At 43.5% G+C, this 19,476-nt stretch overlaps 1 protein-coding gene across 5 annotated transcripts in view; it reads left to right on the forward strand.

The window, feature by feature from the left end:
- LOC110380537 (pantothenate kinase 3) overlaps positions 1–19,476 on the forward strand; it is a 53,929-nt gene that overhangs the window by 30,928 nt on the left and 3,525 nt on the right. For 3 of the 5 annotated variants that reach the window (XM_064042936.1, XM_064042937.1, XM_064042934.1), the window contains 9 exons: positions 3,619–3,710; positions 4,252–4,364; positions 4,996–5,174; positions 5,816–5,989; positions 12,516–12,659; positions 13,652–13,803; positions 16,186–16,362; positions 17,354–17,489; positions 19,356–19,471. In XM_064042936.1, coding sequence (XP_063899006.1) covers positions 3,619–3,710; positions 4,252–4,364; positions 4,996–5,174; positions 5,816–5,989; positions 12,516–12,659; positions 13,652–13,803; positions 16,186–16,362; positions 17,354–17,489; positions 19,356–19,471 — 1,283 coding nt within the window. Of the gene's footprint in view, positions 1–2,805; positions 2,882–3,618; positions 3,711–4,251; positions 4,365–4,995; positions 5,175–5,815; positions 5,990–12,515; positions 12,660–13,651; positions 13,804–16,185; positions 16,363–17,353; positions 17,490–19,355; positions 19,472–19,476 lie in introns of those variants that run through there. The other 2 variants (XM_064042935.1, XM_064042933.1) reach the window with 2 other exon arrangements.

A 19,476-nucleotide genomic window follows, 5' to 3' on the forward strand; every position in this document is an offset into this window, starting at 1 on the left:
TACATTTCATCCCGGTTTGGACAGTAGACTCGTTGGTCTAGCAGTCGCATAGCACGACTGTTTTGCACGAGGCCTCGGGTTTGATTCCCGAGTCGGGCCGAATCCCTCTGTGGGTTTTAGATTTAGAAACTTTCTCAAAACAGCCCGGAGTCTGGAAGTTGATGATGCACCCGTGCATCGTGTCGCACGTTAATGTAGGTCCTGCTTGTGATCTCTCTCCGGTGGTGTCGGCTTGTCGTCGCATCGCGTTATGAGAGTGCAGGAATACTGAGTGCACCGCAGTACTAGCTAATGTGCACAAACTATAATATGTCCTGCGTATCTGACTGATCTCCTTACATGAGAACAGCCGCCGTGGCCGACAATAGCTAGGACACTAGTTTTAAGTTACATGATTTTTATAGTGCCTCACATTGTATTCTTAAGTGTTTTTCTAATAAAAATAATAAAATTTCCGGCATTTACGCTGACCTTGACATTCACCTTGAGATAATAAATGGCAATAATATGACCATATATACTTATACATGTACTTGTAAATACAACCGACATAAAATTGTATAACTTAGTAAGACAAATGGGTAACTTTAGAATCTTAATAAGTACGAAACAATTTTTGTTGGTTTGTTCTCAAAAGGCTCCCAAATTAATGAACCCGTTTGAAAAATTATGTCACTGTTGGAAAGCTACACTCTTCCCGAGTAACATAGGCTATATTTTATACCCGTACCGGCAGTAGTTCTCACGCAACGCGCCTGAAACTGCAGGAAAACGGCATATGTTAGCTATAAAAAGATAAGTTAGATAGGAATTCCAAGATTATCTAACTTTCTGAACCTTTTTCTTATCTAGCGATACCCACACCCGAAGATAGCCGTAATACAATGTATGTCAGAATGCCGCAAATATTTTTAACATTTTAACAGCAAAAAGTAAACCTCGTGGCTATGTCAAAGCCGCGCGGATCGATCGTGATAGAGTTAAGCAATGCTGGGCACGGTCGGTCCGTGGATGGGTGATCATTTGGTCATGACGAGTTCTTCTGTATTTCGGAAAGGCCGGCTATCATTTGGACAGTCGTTACGGGTAGTCAGAAGCCAGAGAGTCTGACAGCTAGTCTTGGCAAGGGGTATTGGGTTGCCCGGGTACCTAGATTGAGAAGGTCAGATAGACAGTCATGAACAATTTCACCATAAGATACGCTATAAAAGTAGATACTTACATATGAACAGTTATATTGTTCTCAAGTGAACTTTTGACCAGACAGTCAAAGGTCATCGACCCTTTATCAATTGTTTTAACATTGTAAAGCAAATAATTAATTTGTTGTTTTATTGAGGTCGTGTACCTTTTAAACTTAGCACCCTTTGTAACCCTCGTGGCTAAGTGACAGTCACTCTGAGCAAAGTTTGGCGACAGGTCCTAGGATAGCTGACCATCTTTGTCACGACGAGTTCTTCCGTGGGTAGATCCCGGCTGTCATTTGAACATCTTTGGCAGTCGTTACGGGTAGTCAGAAGTCTGACAACCAGCCTTACCAAGGGGTATCGGGTTGCCCGGGTAACTGTATTGAGAAGATCAGATAGACCGTTGCTCCTTGTAATACAGTGGTACTTTGCTACATCCAGTGAGACTGGAAGCCGACACCAACATAGTTGGGAAAAAGCTAGACAGAAGATGGCCACCCATCCCCTGACCGAATGCAGCAAGCGTTGCTTAACTTAACGGTTGTTCATTAGCCACGCACGAGCCGTGATAAAAATGTAATCTGATCTATTTTTCTTACACCACTCATAATAACAATTAGGACCATTTGTTATAAATTTTTATTACTTTTGGAATAACCCAGTTAATGTCCTATTTAATGGATATGTCCTAGACCTCTAACAGCACATACTATTACGTATATCCCGCGGTTTAACTTGTATACTGGAAAACCGTGAACAGATGATTGTACATACTTACAGTTCATGTCAAATAAGTATGTATCTTTGAAGCCAGTCATCTATAGTAATATTACAAAGCTGAAGATTTTTTTTTTTAAATCTTACGGTGTTAGATGGCCCATATATCGAGTACGGCTATAGACTTATGTACCTTTTATCCGGGTGCGTGAAGTAGTTGCCACGCGGAAACAGGTAACACCTAATACATATGGTAATTTACCCATATTGACAGTTAGCGTTCTCAATATACCTTCATTTCGAATCTCTCCGGTGGTGTCGGATTGTCGTCCCATCGCGCTATAAGAGTGAAGGGATAGTGAGTGCACCGCAGTCCAAGCAAATGTGCGTGCACTATAATATGTTCTGCGCAGCTGACTGATCTCCTTATATGAGAACAGCCGCCGTGACCGACAATTGGCTAGGACGCCATTATATTATCTACGTTCTAAAAACAGGTGTTTCGTCGTCACAGATAAAACAATTATACAATATGTTGTTATATTTTATGGACTTTAATATAACCCCAACTATATTATCTTTACAAGCTACAATTTATTTTCAAGTTCGACAGATAAGAGCAATAAGACACTTAAAGTATTTCATAGTTGCTGTTTCCCCGCGGTTTCACCCGCGTCCCGTGGGCACAACTGCCCGTACCGGGATAAAATATAGTCTATGTTACTCGGGAAGAGTGTAGCTTCCAACAGTGAAAGAATTTTTCAAATCGATTCAGAAGTTTTACGAGCCTTTAGCGTATAAACGAACAAACAATTTTTTTTCTCCTTATCATATTAGTATAGATTAGTAAAGATAATACGTAATATTGTCATCAATAAGTCTTTGTTTTTGTTCGATGATGTTCTCTGAGTGTTAAAGTGGTTTAAATGTTAAAGAAAATTATGTCTAAAAAGGAAAGGCAGTTTACGAAATCACGGGTTAGTAGTCAATTCGCCCGATTTTACTGGCACTCGTCACCGTTTCTTCTTCCCAGCCATAACAATGTTTGTAAAATATAATATGTATGTTAGTCTTTAAGGTATATATCTAGGGGTCTATGCAGCCTGTAAATAAAGAGATTTGATTTGATAACACTAGGACATGATGAAAGGGGGCGTTTTTGGGGATTCTGTCCAATGTAATTTGACGTGAAAAAGTGCTAATTTACTAAGAGTGTTGAAAAATAGTGATCCGTGTTAAACCGTCTTCTTTCCGATGAGCAAAAAGTACTAAGATTCAACACAACAAAGATTGAGGGCTTGTGACGTCTCATCTACGTTTGTTGCAATTTTTTTAACATTAGAAGTGTACAACACATTTAACACAAAATTCAGTCGTGTTGTACATTCGTTGTTTTTTGTGAGAGAAAAATAAATACGTGTCTGTTATTTTAGGGTTATCTTAAAGATGGACTAATTTCTTTTCTTCTGGAAACTTCTCAAAGTGCTGATTAAGCCACTGTATATAGATATTTTATTGCGTCTCAATCCATCCAAAGGTTGTCTGTAAGACCGCCTATCCCACTGCTGGGCTGCGTCTTCTCACAAGGAGAAGGATTGAGCGTTAATCTAACGCCAACAAAAATATATTTCTTTTTTTTTTTGAAGTGATGTACATAACGAAGAATATATCTATTTTATAATTTATATTTATGATGATAATGTTATTGTTTCAGATGCGATTGCACCGGTGTGAGGGCTGTTTAGCGGCGTGCGGACGGCAACGCCGCTCCACGCCGCTCCCTGCCGTACCCAAGAGTTTGGCCAGGTAACTATCCGCCTAGCCTTGTAACTATCCAGCTAGCCATGTACTAATATGTAGCAAGAGCAAGAGCTCCCGGTCCTTCACAGGATCTTGGCTGGCTAACTATCTGCTTAGCCTCGACTTAAACCTATGCTAGCTATCCTATCCTAGCTATCCGCCTCTAGCCATGTATTAATATGCCCCAGGAACGACTGGTCCTTCACAGGATCTTAGCTGGGTAACTATCCGCTTAGTCTCAAAATAAGCCAAGCGATCCATCTAACCCTCATCCTAAAATGTGGTTCCCTGCATTATTGAATACTTTAGTCAGTTAACTTTCCGCCTAGCTCCGTCCTAATAAGTCGCATCTGCTTTATCCAAGACGTATGCCCGCTAACTATCTACCTGGCCACGACATCAGCCAGATGACTATGCGGCTATCCCTAAATGTTAAAGTTAGCTCCTAGACTAATTGCAGACTTTGGAATGTTTTGGGAGTGAAAATCATAAGAATTTATTGTAAATTCGTATAGAAAAAGCTAAGTTTTTGTGGTCTTATTTACAGGAGTAAAATACTAAACCGAGCGCGTCGCGCCCCGTACACCGCCCCGATGAGCAAGGACAACTGTGTGAAAATGGAGGACGCTCCACCGACGCCGCCGGACAACGATGCACCACGTAAGTAACATGAAAAACTAATTTGTTACAGTACCACGTCAAGAGGACTTTTTTATTTGCTTGGACACCGGTGCACTCACAATTCCTTCACTCTCATAGCGCGATGGGACGGCAATCCGACACCACCGGAGAGAGATCAGCAACGAATACCCGTGAAAAGTGACAATCATGAGAATATCAAGACATGACATACCTATCTGTCTTAACGAATATCTCTAATAAGGTCCTGCCAGCGGTTGCAACCGTGCCCTGTAGGAACTACTCCACGTACCCTAATAAAAAGTAGCTCTTCGATAAATAGGCTATTTAAAACTGAAATAAATCAAATCAGATCAGTAGTAATGAAGCCTTTAGTGCACTCTGTCACTAACTACTAGAAAAGTCCTCTTTATTATATAAACATAGTTTTTTTTGGTCGCTGCTTGTAACACACTGGTACTCAGCTGAATCCGGTTAGACTGGAAGCCGACCCCAACATAGTTTGGGAAAAAGGCTCGGAGGATGGATGGAGATATGATTTTGCTTAACATCTGCCTAACCTTTTCCCCACCTACGTTTGGGTCCTTCCATTTAGCAGGGACTTCCAGTCTCATTACAACATTTTACCCAATACCTTGAAATTTCTCCACAGCGATGCCCTGGTTCGGCATGGACATCGGCGGTACCCTCACGAAGCTGGTCTACTTCGAGCCTCGGGAGACGAACCGGCGCGAGCTGGACAAGGAGACGGAAGTACTGAAGAATATCAGACGATATCTTACGAGGAACTCGGCTTATGGCAAGACTGGCAGACGGGATGTACATTTACAGGTAAGGAGTTTTTACAGAGTGGAATATCGACCTTAATTTCATCATAATTAATGCTTAATCCTTCTCCGTGTGAGAGGAGGCCTGTGCCCAGCAGTGGGACGATAAAAAAAAAGGCTGTAATAGTTACAGTAATTTCATCATAAAACAAAGATACTTAAAAAAAATAAACTGTAATTGGTACGAGTATCTAGGATTTTTTTCTGTTTTATTCTATAAGAAGAAAATTTTTGTGACAGACTTTGAAGAAAGATTTTGTGTTGGTAATTTCTAGATTTCCCGTAGGAATTCTTCTACGGATTCTGTTAAAAAGAAATATTTTTCAAATCGGTCTGGTAGTTTTCATTAATATAGAGTTTTTGCTATTTATCCGGTTTTGTGTTGGCAATTTTTATTTTTACTTAATAATAATGAATTTGATGCCTATTTACTCTTAAAAAGACATAAAACCCTATACGGATATTAAAAAGCTGAAGTTTGTTTAATTGCTTGAACGCGCTTAAGTGAAAAGTAGATACTGGAGATCTACTTTTTACTGTTACGAAACCTATTTATCAAAGAAGTCTATAGGCTACTTTTCATACTGATTCACGATGTAGTTTCCACTGGAACAGCTGAAAATCTCAACCTCTTGTGTTTCGCAGATGGACAACGTAACAATCCGCGGTCGTCGCGGTACCCTACACTTCATAAGGTTCCCGACCTCAGAAGTGGGGGCGTTCCTCCAGCTAGCCAGGTCTAAGGGCATGGCGGACCTCGTCAACACTATATACGCGACCGGCGGCGGCGCCTACAAGTTTGAAGAGGACTTTATTAAGGTGAGAACACCTCTCTTTGCAGCTGGGTAACGTGACAATCCGCGGTTACTTCATAAGGTTCTAAACATCAGAAGTGGGGGGTTGCTTCAAGTTTGAAGAGGATTTGTTAAGGTAATTTGTCTTCTAGATGCCAAAAACATGGTAATTGGTCATTAAGGTACTATTGGACAAGGTATGTGGTCTTCTAGGTACCGAGAACACCCCTCTTTGCAGATGGGTAACATAACAATACACTTCATAAGGTTCCCCACATCAGAAGTGGGGGCGTTCCTCCAGCTCGCCAGGTCTAAGGGCATGGCGGACCTCGTCAACACTATATACGCGACCGGCGGCGGCGCCTACAAGTTCGAGGAGGACTTTATTAAGGTGAGAACTCGTCTCTTTGCAGCTGGGTAACGTGACATACCGGGGTAACACTTCATAAGGTTTCCCCCCGCAGAAATGGGGGGTAGCTTCAAGTTTGCAGAGGATTTTATCAAGGTAAATTGTCTTCTAGATGCCAAAAACACTTCTAGGTACTAAGGACAAGGTATATGGTCTTCTACGTACCGAGAACACCCCTCTTTGCACATGGGTAACGTAACAATACACTTCATAAGGTTCCCCACATCAGAAGTGGGGGCGTTCCTCCAGCTAGCCAGGTCTAAGGGCATGGCGGACCTCGTCAACACTATATACGCGACCGGCGGCGGCGCCTACAAGTTCGAGGAGGACTTTATTAAGGTGAGAACACGTCTCTTTGCAGCTGGGTAACGTAACATAGCGGGGGTAACACTTCATATGGTTCCTAACATCAGAAATGGGGGGTCGCTTCAAGTTTGAGAAGGATTTTGTTAAGGTAAGTTGTCTTCTAGGTGCCAAGAACCAGGTAATCGGTCATTGAGGTACTAAGGACAAGGTATGTGGTCTTCTAGGTACCGAGAATACCCCTCTTTGCACATGGGTAACGTAACAATACACTTCATAAGGTTCCCCACATCAGAAGTAGGGGCGTTCCTCCAGCTAGCCAGGTCTAAGGGCATGGCGGACCTCGTCAACACTATATACGCGACCGGCGGCGGCGCCTACAAGTTCGAGGAAGACTTTATTAAGGTGAGAACACGTCTCTTTGCAGCTGGGTAACGTAACATATTGGGGGTAACACTTCATAATGTTCCTTACTGCAGAAATAGGAGGTTGCTTCAAGTTTGAGAAGGATTTTATCAAGGTAAGTGGCCTTCTAGGTGCCAAGAACACTTCTAGGTACTAAGGACAAGGTATATGGTCTTCTAGGTACCGAGAACACCCCTCTTTGCACATGGGTAACGTAACAATACACTTCATAAGGTTCCCGACCTCAGAAGTGGGGGCGTTCCTCCAGCTAGCCAGGTCTAAGGGCATGGCGGACCTCGTCAACACTATATACGCGACCGGCGGCGGCGCCTACAAGTTCGAGGAGGACTTTATTAAGGTGAGAACACGTCTCTTCGCAGCTGGGTAACGTGACATACCGGGGTAACACTTCATAAGGTTCCTTACTGCAGAAATGGGGGGTTGGTTCAAGTTTGAGGGTAATTTTTGACCGACTTCCCAAAAAGGAGGTTTTATTAAGGTGTAAGCTGTCTTCTAGGTACCGAGAACACCCCTCTTTGCATGTGGGTAACGTGACAATCCGGGGTAACACTTCATAAGGTTCCCCACTGCAGAAATAGTGGGTTGCTTCAAGTTTCAGGAGGATTTTGTTAAAGTAAGTTGTCTTCTAGGTGCCAAAAACCAGGTAATTGGCCATTTAGGTACTATTGGACAAGGTATGTGGTCTTCTAGGTACCCAGAACACCCCTCTTTGCACATGGGTAACGTAACAATACATCTCATAAGGTTCCCGACATCAGAAGTGGGTGCGTTCCTCCAGCTAGCCAGGTCTAAGGGCATGGCGGACCTCGTCAACACTATATACGCGACCGGCGGCGGCGCCTACAAGTTCGAGGAGGACTTTATTAAGGTGAGAACACGTCTCTTTGCAGCTGGGTAACGTGACATACCGGGGTAACACTTCATAAGGTTCCCCACATCAGAAGTGGGGGCGTTCCTCCAGCTAGCCAGGTCTAAGGGCATGGCGGACCTCGTCAACACTATATACGCGACCGGCGGCGGCGCCTACAAGTTCGAGGAAGACTTTATCAAGGTGAGAACACGTCTCTTTGCAGCTGGGTAACGTGACATATCGGGGTAACACTACACAAGGTTCCTTACTGCAGAAATGGGGGATTGCTTCAAGTTTGAAGAGGATTTTATTGCGGTAAGTTGTCTTCTAGGTGCTAAGGACAATGTATGTGGTCTTCTAGGTACCGAGAACACCCCTCTTTGCACATGGGTAACGTAACAATACACTTCATAAGGTTCCCGACCTCAGAAGTGGGGGCGTTCCTCCAGCTAGCCAGGTCTAAGGGCATGGCGGACCTCGTCAACACTATATACGCGACCGGCGGCGGCGCCTACAAGTTCGAGGAGGACTTTATTAAGGTGAGAACACGTCTCTTCGCAGCTGGGTAACGTGACATACCGGGGTAACACTTCATAAGGTTCCTTACTGCAGAAATGGGGGGTTGGTTCAAGTTTGAGGGTAATTTTTGACCGACTTCCCAAAAAGGAGGTTTTATTAAGGTGTAAGCTGTCTTCTAGGTACCGAGAACACCCCTCTTTGCATGTGGGTAACGTGACAATCCGGTCTAACACTTCATAAGGTTCCCCACTGCAGAAATAGTGGGTTGCTTCAAGTTTCAGGAGGATTTTGTTAAAGTAAGTTGTCTTCTAGGTGCCAAAAACCAGGTAATTGGCCATTTAGGTACTATTGGACAAGGTATGTGGTCTTCTAGGTACCCAGAACACCCCTCTTTGCACATGGGTAACGTAACAATACATCTCATAAGGTTCCCGACATCAGAAGTGGGTGCGTTCCTCCAGCTAGCCAGGTCTAAGGGCATGGCGGACCTCGTCAACACTATATACGCGACCGGCGGCGGCGCCTACAAGTTCGAGGAGGACTTTATTAAGGTGAGAACACGTCTCTTTGCAGCTGGGTAACGTGACATACCGGGGTAACACTTCATAAGGTTCCCCACATCAGAAGTGGGGGCGTTCCTCCAGCTAGCCAGGTCTAAGGGCATGGCGGACCTCGTCAACACTATATACGCGACCGGCGGCGGCGCCTACAAGTTCGAGGAGGACTTTATTAAGGTGAGAACACTTCTCTTTGCAGCTGGGTAACGTGACATACCGGGTAACACTTCATATGGTTCCTAACATCGAAAATGGGGGGTTTCTTCAAGTTTGAAGAGGATTTTATCAAGGTAAGTAGTCTTCTAGGTGCCAAGAACAAAGCAATTGGTCATTTAGGTATTAAGGACAAGGTGAGCGGTCTTCTAGGTACCGAGAACACCCCTCTTTGCACATGGGTAACGTAACAATACACTTCATAAGGTTCCCAACATCAGAAGTGGGGGCGTTCCTCCAGCTAGCCAGGTCTAAGGGCATGGCGGACCTCGTCAACACTATATACGCGACCGGCGGCGGCGCCTACAAGTTCGAGGAGGACTTTATTAAGGTAGGAACACGTCTCTTTGCAGCTGGGTAACGTGACATACCGGGGTAACACTTCATAAGGTTCCTTACTGCAGAAATGGGGAGTTCGTTCTAGTTTGAAGAGGATTTTATTAAGGTAAGTGGTCTTCTAGGTGCCAAGAACAAGGTAATTGGTCATTTAGGTACTAAAGACAAGGTATGTAGTCTTCTAGGCACCGCGAACACCCCTCTTTGCACATGGGTAACGTAACAATTCACTTCATAAGGTTCCCGACCTCTGAAGTGGGGGCGTTCCTCCAGCTAGCCAGGTCTAAGGGCATGGCGGACCTCGTCAACACTATATACGCGACCGGCGGCGGCGCATACAAGTTCGAGGAGGACTTTATTAAGGTGAGAACACTTCTCTTTGCAGCTGGGTAACGTGACATACCGGGGGTAACACTTCATAATGTTTCTCACTGCAGAAATGGGGGGTTGCTTCAGTCTTCTAGGTGCCAAGAACAAGGTAATTGGTCATTTAGGTACTAAGGACAAGGTATATGGTCTTCTAGGTACCGAGAACACCCCTCTTTGCACATGGGTAACGTAACAATACACTTCATAAGGTTCCCCACCTCAGAAGTGGGGGCGTTCCTCCAGCTAGCCAGGTCTAAGGGCATGGCGGACCTCGTCAACACTATATACGCGACCGGCGGCGGCGCCTACAAGTTTGAGGAGGACTTTATTAAGGTGAGAACTGTCGCTTTGCAGCTGGGTAACGTGACATACTGGGGTAACACTTCATAATGTTGCTAACATCGAAAATGGCGGTGTTGCTTCAAGTTTGAGGGTAATTTTTAACCGACTCCCTAAAAATTAGAAGGTTCTCAATTCGTCGGCATCTGGTTTATTAGGGTAAGCGGTCTTCTAGGTACCGAGAACACCCCTCTTTGCACATGGGTAATGTAACAATACACTTCATAAGGTTCCCCACATCAGAAGTGGGTGCGTTCCTCCAGCTAGCCAGGTCTAAGGGCATGGCGGACCTCGTCAACACTATATACGCGACCGGCGGCGGCGCATACAAGTTCGAGGAGGACTTTATTAAGGTGAGAACACGTGTCTTTGCAGCTGGGTAACGTGACATACCGGGGTAACACTTCATATAGTTCCCCTCTGCAGAAATGGGGGATTGGTTCAAGTTTGAGCAGGATTTTGTTAAGGTAAGCGTTCTTCTAGGTACCGAGAACACCCCTGTTTGCAGCTGGGTAACGTAACATACCGGGGTAACACTTGATAATGTTCCTCACTGCAGAAATGGTGGATTGGTTCAAGTTTGACAAGGATTTTACTAAGGTAAGTGGTCTTCTAGATGCCAAAAACATGGTAATTGGTCATTTAGGTACTAAGGACAAGGTGAGCGGTCTTCTAGGTACCGAGAACACCCCTCTTTGCAGATGGGTAACGTAACAATACACTTCATAAGGTTCCCCACCTCAGAAGTGGGGGCGTTCCTCCAGCTAGCCAGGTCTAAGGGCATGGCGGACCTCGTCAACACTATATACGCGACCGGCGGCGGCGCCTACAAGTTCGAGGAGGACTTTATTAAGGTGAGAACACGTCTCTTTGCAGCTGGGTAACGTAACATATTGGGGGTAACACTTCATAAGGTTCCCCACTGCAGAAATGGGGAGTTGCTTCAAGTTTGAGGGTAATTTTTAACCGACTTCCTAAAAAGGAGGTTCTCAATTCGTAGGCATCTTGTTTATTATGGTAAGCTGTCTTCTAGGTACCGAGAACACCCCTTTTGCACATGGGTAACGTGTTAATACACTTCATAAGTTTCCTAACATCGTAAGTGGGGGGATTCGTTCTAGTTTGAAGAGGATTTTGTTAAGGTAAGTTGTCTTCTAGGTGCCAATAACAAGGTGATTGGTCATCTAGGTACTAAGGACAAGGTATGTGGTCTTCTAGGTACCGAGAACACCCCTCTTTGCACATGGGTAACGTAACGATACACTTCATAAGGTTCCCCACATCAGAAGTGGGGGCGTTCCTCCAGCTAGCCAGGTCTAAGGGCATGGCGGACCTCGTCAACACTATATACGCGACCGGCGGCGGCGCCTACAAGTTCGAGGAGGGCTTTATTAAGGTGAGAACTCGTCTCTTTGCAGCTGGGTAACGTGACATAGCGGGGTAACACTTCATAAGGTTCTTAACATCGGAAATGTGGATGTTGCTTCAAGTTTGAGGGTAATTTTTAACCGACTTCCTAAAAAGGAGGTTTTATTAAGGTAAGCGGTCTTCTAGGTACCGAGAACACCCCTCTTTGCATGTGGGTAACGTTACAATCTGTAGTTACACTTCATATTGTTCCCTCCAGCAGAAATAGTAGGTTGCTTCAAGTTTCAGGAGGATTTTGTTTAAGTTAGTTACTTTCTAGGTGCCAAGAACAAGGTAATTGGTCATTTAGGTACTAAGGACAAGGTATGTGGTCTTCTAGGTACCGAGAACACCCCTCTTTGCAGATGGGTAACGTAACAATACACTTCTTAAGGTTCCTCAGGTCGGAAATAAGTTTGAGGGTGATTTTTTAAAGGTAAGCTATTTTTTATGAATTTCTCTACACAAATGTAGAGGGACACAACAGGAAACTAAAAAATTACAAAGGTAATGAAGTTTTTTCCAACGTGAAAGAAAAATCTGCCCGTACGGGGATAAAATATAGCCTGTGTTACTCGGTAACAGTGTAGCTTTCCAACAGTGAAATTATTTAAGTAAGTTCTCAAATCGGTTCAGTAACTTCCGAGCCTCTATGTTTTAAACAAATAAACATAAAATATTTCTATCAACTTGTCTATCAACTTGTCCGGCTTTCACCAAAAAAAACTACTGAACCGATTTACATAAAAGTTGATACACATGTACTCAAGACCCTAAGCAAACATTTTACCACATAAAATATATTATTTCTCCTCTTCCACAGGAAGTAAACATGCGTCTCAGCAAAATGGACGAGCTAGACGCTCTCATAGCGGGTGTCCTATTCGTGGACGGCATGAACTCGCAGGAGTGCTACTACTGGGCGCCGCCCGACGAACACGCTGTACATACGCATGTTAGTGATTCGGTAAGATTTTATTAATCACTGCTTTGCTCCCATCACCATCATCATCATCATCATCTCAGTCATAGGACGTCCACTGCTGAACATAGTCCTCCCCCTTAGATCTCCACAGATACCTGTTGGAGGCGACCTGCATCCAGCGTCGACGGCGACCGACATAAGGTCGTCTGTCCACCTTGTCATCATCATCCTCCTGACTTATCTCCAGTCCTATTCCCAATTTTATCTGGTGTCGGTGCAATATGTCTTCCGGTTTCATTCCTCCCAGAAACTCGTCATACTACCCAGTCTCATCTCTCGAGCCTTTTCCCAACTATATCGGGGCTTCCAGTGTAACCGGATGCAGCTGAGTACCAGTGTGCCACAAGGAGCGACTGCCTATCTAACCTCGACCCAGTTACCTGGTCATGATATTCCTTATAAGGATGCTTACATAAAGAAACAGGTTTCCGGTACAGACAAAACTGTACGGGTAGGTACCGATCAATGCAGGTATAATATTTCAATACAATCCTATTCACTCATTTATAAAGAAACAGGTTGTTTACCTGTTTCAACTTACCTGGGTACCTATCCGTACAGGTATGTCTGTACCGGCAACCTGTTTCTTTATGTAAGCACCCTAAGTCTGCAAAGTTGAAGTGGGACTGGGCGGGTCACATCTACAGAATGCACCCGGATAAGTGGGCCAACATCACCACAAAATGTATCAATGATGATGGAAGGTGACCAAGAGGAAGACCAAGGAAAGGCTGGAGAGAAGATTAGACAGCTTCCTCAAAGATTGGCCAGAAATAGCGACCGATAGGGAAAGATGGATGGCTATGGGGGAGGCCTTTGCCCAGCAGTGGGACAACATAGGCTAATAAAAAAAAAACTAAACATTTTTATTTGCTTTTCATTGCTTTCTGGAGAAGGGTTTTTATATATTTTCTATTTATTTATATACATATTTATTTAATACATTTTCTAATCTATATTATTCTCTCTTCCAGCCGCCCTACTCAGAAGCAGCCCTAAGCGTCTACGTTCGAAAGCCGTTCGATTTCTCGGAGCCCTATCCGTTCCTCCTCGTTAACATCGGCAGTGGAGTCTCCGTGCTGGTCGTTAACGCACCTGATGACTACTACCGTGTCAGCGGTACCAGGTAGGTCTTTATTTGGCTAGCCGTTTCCTTAATATATTGATTATATCGGGTGTGTCGTACCTAATCATGTTAAATCAAACATATATGTCGATTAGCACAAAGAAAAAATAAAATATGTAAAAAAAATGTTTTTTTCAAACAAAGTAAATAGAACAAAAATGTTGCGAGAATTAGAATACCATAACAGAGTCAGTCATTACAACCCAGGCAGCACACAAGTCAGATAAATGGCCAAGAATTTAACTCTATGCAGGGTTAAGCTTTATTACATATGAATATAAGCTGAGTGTATTACCAAATTATGTATTAAAGTTATTTCTTGCTATAATAATGCTATCAGCTGAATTAGTTTAGTAATTTGCGGATTTTATTTCTTCAAACTGAATAATCATCATAAAAAGACCTGCTACTCAAGAGTTCGTGTAATCTTTTGTATAACATTGGTATAAAATTCCATTATCAAGCATGATACTGGATAAGCTGTATTCTGTTTTCTTTTAGTTGTATTACACACTACACCTTGACAGTTATTCAGCTGCTGTATAAAATAGGCGTTGTTTCTGTTATGAAGCATATAGTAACTTAACAGAAATAAAGATAGCTGTTGTAACTACTTTATGACGCTTTGAGTACGAAATTACCGTCATGTGCAGCTAACTGTAGTTAAAGCAATATTAACAGATTCTGATGCAGAAGTTTGCTGCGTATTCATGAGAAGTACTTAGACATTTTTAAGCTAGAAGAACTGTTCTGGAAAGTTAGTCAGAATTTAACCGGCTGACAGTTTTGTAGGGTTATTACGTGAAAATGCATCGCACGTTTGTAGTAGGTATATAGTACCTACTATGCTTATTTATTTGTATCGTACTATTTATGAATTCTGTACTACAATGATTAGTTATAATTAAGTATGTAATTTTTCGTATCGTAATATTTTTTAACCGACTTCTAAAAGAATGAGGTTCTCAATTCATCGGAATCTTCTATAATTATCTGAATTTGATAAGAACTAAAAATAAAAAATAATATAGCTTTCCTATAATGTGGGTTTTTATTATTATATGACTGAATCCTAATTGTTTGATTTACAGTACGAATGTGTGTTATTATAGAACAGTTGTCGAAAAATGTTTAATGCAGTCCACTTTTAACCAGAGCACAACTTAATAAGTGGACACTTATGGTCTGTTATGCACACATTAGACGGTAAGCCGCTGTGCAATCAGATTTTATTCAGAATGTGCGTCGCCATTATCGAACAACATAACCTAATTATAATGATGTGGAATTTTATACTCAAATACTCAAGTTTAATAACGAAATAAATATAATATTCTTAAAAAAGCTTTACATGGTTATTTTGAACCCTTACATTGAAATAAACTAAAAAATATTTTACACGTAAAAACATAACTAGAAAAATGTTGTTTATTTCTTCAAAACCCGGCTTATCAAGAAGCGCGTGAAAAATTTACACGAAATATATATATATATACACGGTAAAGTTGCATGCGCACCTACAATTTCTTTCATCAAGCCTAAATAAGGGTAAAATTTACGATAGGTAAAATATTATACTACGCATATGTATAACTCTGTTCGGATTTGTCAATATTTAATTTGATCAACTTCTTGCTAAAATATACCTGAACAAACCTAAACGCTGTGTATGATCTGAATATCTGAGCTTTGAAGGACTCAGTCAATTATAATATGTTCATTCATCATTCACTCATCATCTGGCTAAAAGAGCTGTAATACTTGTGTTAAAGAACAAAATCTTTTTATGTAGAAGATATTCAGCTTGTCGTACAATTATTCAAAAATTAATCATCTTTTACGTTGCTATTACACAGCTAATAGCAGTATATTTTGTGCCCAAATTGCTTGAATAACGTCTGAGTAAGCGCCATATCAGCTATTTACAGTAGTTTTTTTCTGCAATTAGCTTCTATGACTGCTGTTAAACAAAAATTACTCAAAAGGTTTGTGCTGGCTGGGAAACAACTGAAATTCTCCCTTGAAACTGACAGCTATCAACTGATCAAAACATTCGATACTCCTAACTTTATTTCTGCTTTACACATGATGTTGTAAATTATGAAAACGAAAAATGGCTCCTGTGGCTAAACCACTGAATGGATTAGGTTATTTTTTTACAATTCGCCATAGAATATCATAAAGTATATGTGATAGGATTTAATGTCATCAGAACACGACGACACACCGTAAATTAACGTATTTAATTTAATGTGATTAAGTAGACACACTTTGTATACATGTAGTCAATAGTTTTCCGAACCTCATCTTGACCCGCAAATTTTTGAATATTAATATGATCATAAAACTCATCTTTCTTTCTTTCTTTCTTTCTTTCTCCAGCCTAGGTGGAGGCACATTCCTCGGGCTCTGCTGCCTCCTAACCGGCTGCAGCAGTTTCGAGGAGGCCATCCAGCTAGCTGCCTCCGGAGACAACACCACCGTGGACAAGCTGGTGCGAGACATATATGGCGGGGACTACGCCAGGTTCGGCCTGCCCGGCGACCTGGTGGCCAGCAGGTGAGTCCTCATCCGGCTAGGCGGATAGTTGAATGAGTCGGAGACAACACAAGCTGGTGCGAGACATATACGGCGACCTGGTGGCCAGCAGGTGAGTCCTCATCCGGCTAGGCGGATAGTTGAATGAGTCGGAGACAACACAAGCTGGTGCGAGACATATACGGCGACCTGGTGGCCAGCAGGTGAGTCCTCATCCGGCTAGGCGGATAGTTGAATGAGTCGGAGACAACACAAGCTGGTGCGAGACATATACGGCGACCTGGTGGCCAGCAGGTGAGTCCTCATCCGGCTAGGCGGATAGTTGAATGAGTCGGAGACAACACAAGCTGGTGCGAGACATATACGGCGACCTGGTGGCCAGCAGGTGAGTCCTCATCCGGCTAGGCGGATAGTTGAATGAGTCGGAGACAACACAAGCTGGTGCGAGACATATACGGCGACCTGGTGGCCAGCAGGTGAGTCCTCATCCGGCTAGGCGGATAGTTGAATATACAAAAGTGGTTCCCTAAATGTATACTGATTTGGGGTTACATCACTGTTGTAAATAAAATTCAAAATCAAATATTTGATTTCGGATTTCTCCATATTTTTAGTATTAGTATAACTTAGCTTAATGTTAGTATTAAATTAAAATCATAAATAACAATTTAAGGTACAAAAAACGAAATAAGTCACAGAAAACAAAAAATATGTTGATTAAATTGCCGAATTTGGACGGAATGTTAAAACTAAAAATCGATCTAATATATTGTGGGGGTATCCTTGAATAAGCTTCTAAAATTCAGCTATCGTTTTTCAGTCAGAATTTTCTTTTAAAACTGTTATATCAATGGCTGCAGATTTGTCAAAGAATACAACCACAATTTGACTTGTATCAATACAAATTACAAATGCAATTTCTTTAGAAATATACACACTTTACTATTTGATATTGTTTTAATATTTGTTTTGTATAAAATTTACCAAAATAAAACGTATTTTTTCTTCACAGTTTCGGCCAAATGTGTTCAGCGGAGCGTCGAGCCAAAGTATCCCGCGCCGACCTCGCCCGCGCATGCGTCGTCACCATCACCAACAACATAGGCTCCATCGCCCGCCTCTGTGCGTCCAACGAGCATATCGAGAGGGTAACTATCCGCCTAGCCGCTTCCCAACTATGTCGCCGTCACCATCACCAACAACATAGGCTCCATCGCCCGCCTCTGTGCGTCCAACGAGCATATCGAGAGGGTAACTATCCGCCTAGCCGCTTCCCAACTATGTCGCCGTCACCATCACCAACAACATAGGCTCCATCGCCCGCCTCTGTGCGTCCAACGAGCATATCGAGAGGGTAACTATCCGCCTAGCCGCTTCCCAACTATGTCGCCGTCACCATCACCAACAACATAGGCTCCATCGCCCGCCTCTGTGCGTCCAACGAGCATATCGAGAGGGTAACTATCCGCCTAGCCGCTTCCCAACTATGTCGCCGTCACCATCACCAACAACATAGGCTCCATCGCCCGCCTCTGTGCGTCCAACGAGCATATCGAGAGGGTAACTATCCGCCTAGCCGCTTCCCAACTATGTCGCCGTCACCATCACCAACAACATAGGCTCCATCGCCCGCCTCTGTGCGTCCAACGAGCATATCGAGAGGGTAACTATCCGCCTAGCCGCTTCCCAACTATGTCGCCGTCACCATCACCAACAACATAGGCTCCATCGCCCGCCTCTGTGCGTCCAACGAGCATATCGAGAGGGTAACTATCCGCCTAGCCGCTTCCCAACTATGTCGCCGTCACCATCACCAACAACATAGGCTCCATCGCCCGCCTCTGTGCGTCCAACGAGCATATCGAGAGGGTAACTATCCGCCTAGCCGCTTCCCAACTATGTCGCCGTCACCATCACCAACAACATAGGCTCCATCGCCCGCCTCTGTGCGTCCAACGAGCATATCGAGAGGGTAACTATCCGCCTAGCCGCTTCCCAACTATGTCGCCGTCACCATCACCAACAACATAGGCTCCATCGCCCGCCTCTGTGCGTCCAACGAGCATATCGAGAGGGTAACTATCCGCCTAGCCGCTTCCCAACTATGTCGCCGTCACCATCACCAACAACATAGGCTCCATCGCCCGCCTCTGTGCGTCCAACGAGCATATCGAGAGGGTAACTATCCGCCTAGCCGCTTCCCAACTATGTCGCCGTCACCATCACCAACAACATAGGCTCCATCGCCCGCCTCTGTGCGTCCAACGAGCATATCGAGAGGGTAACTATCCGCCTAGCCGCTTCCCAACTATGTCGCCGTCACCATCACCAACAACATAGGCTCCATCGCCCGCCTCTGTGCGTCCAACGAGCATATCGAGAGGGTAACTATCCGCCTAGCCGCTTCCCAACTATGTCGGGGTCCCAGTCTAACCGGATGCAGCGGAGTTCCAGTGTTTTGCAAGGAGCCATTGCTTGTCTGGCCTCCTCAATCCAGTTATCCCGTGGTAAGACTGGTGTCAGACTTACTGGCTTCTGACTACCCGTAACGACTGCCAAAGATGTTCAATGACAACCGGGGCCTACTGAAACGATTTGAGAATAATATAAGGGCGGAAGTCTGTTCAAATTGCACACTTAAACTATCGTCTAATTATATAAATATAAAAAGACAGTCTACTTTTTACCCGAGTGCGGGAAAAAGCGGTCTTTCACACAGCGCCAGACCGCATAAATTCTCCCACGTACAGCCTATGTAAAAACGCAAAAGCAACTCTCATATTTTCTCATTTCCTTCATCAAATCTCCCAATTCTCAATGTTTATTAAAAAAAATATATATGACTGTACATACATTACAAATATATTAATATAATTTGTCAGTTACGTTAGGTTAGAGGCATAAGCATTACCCAACCAACTTGAAAAATTGTTTCACTGGTACACTATTCGCGGCTTATCATTTATCCAGATGCGGTAAATAGTTAATAACATATAATGTTTTTGTCTTCCCAGGTGGTGTTCTGCGGTAACTTCTTGCGCGTGAATCCTCTCTCTATGAAGCTGTTATCGTACGCGATGTCGTACTGGTCGCGGGGGGCGCTCAAAGCACTGTTTTTAGAACATGAGGGGTAAG

This window comes from Helicoverpa armigera, chromosome 30 (assembly GCF_030705265.1).
Source record: "Helicoverpa armigera isolate CAAS_96S chromosome 30, ASM3070526v1, whole genome shotgun sequence".
Taxonomy (NCBI): Eukaryota; Metazoa; Arthropoda; class Insecta; order Lepidoptera; family Noctuidae; genus Helicoverpa; species Helicoverpa armigera.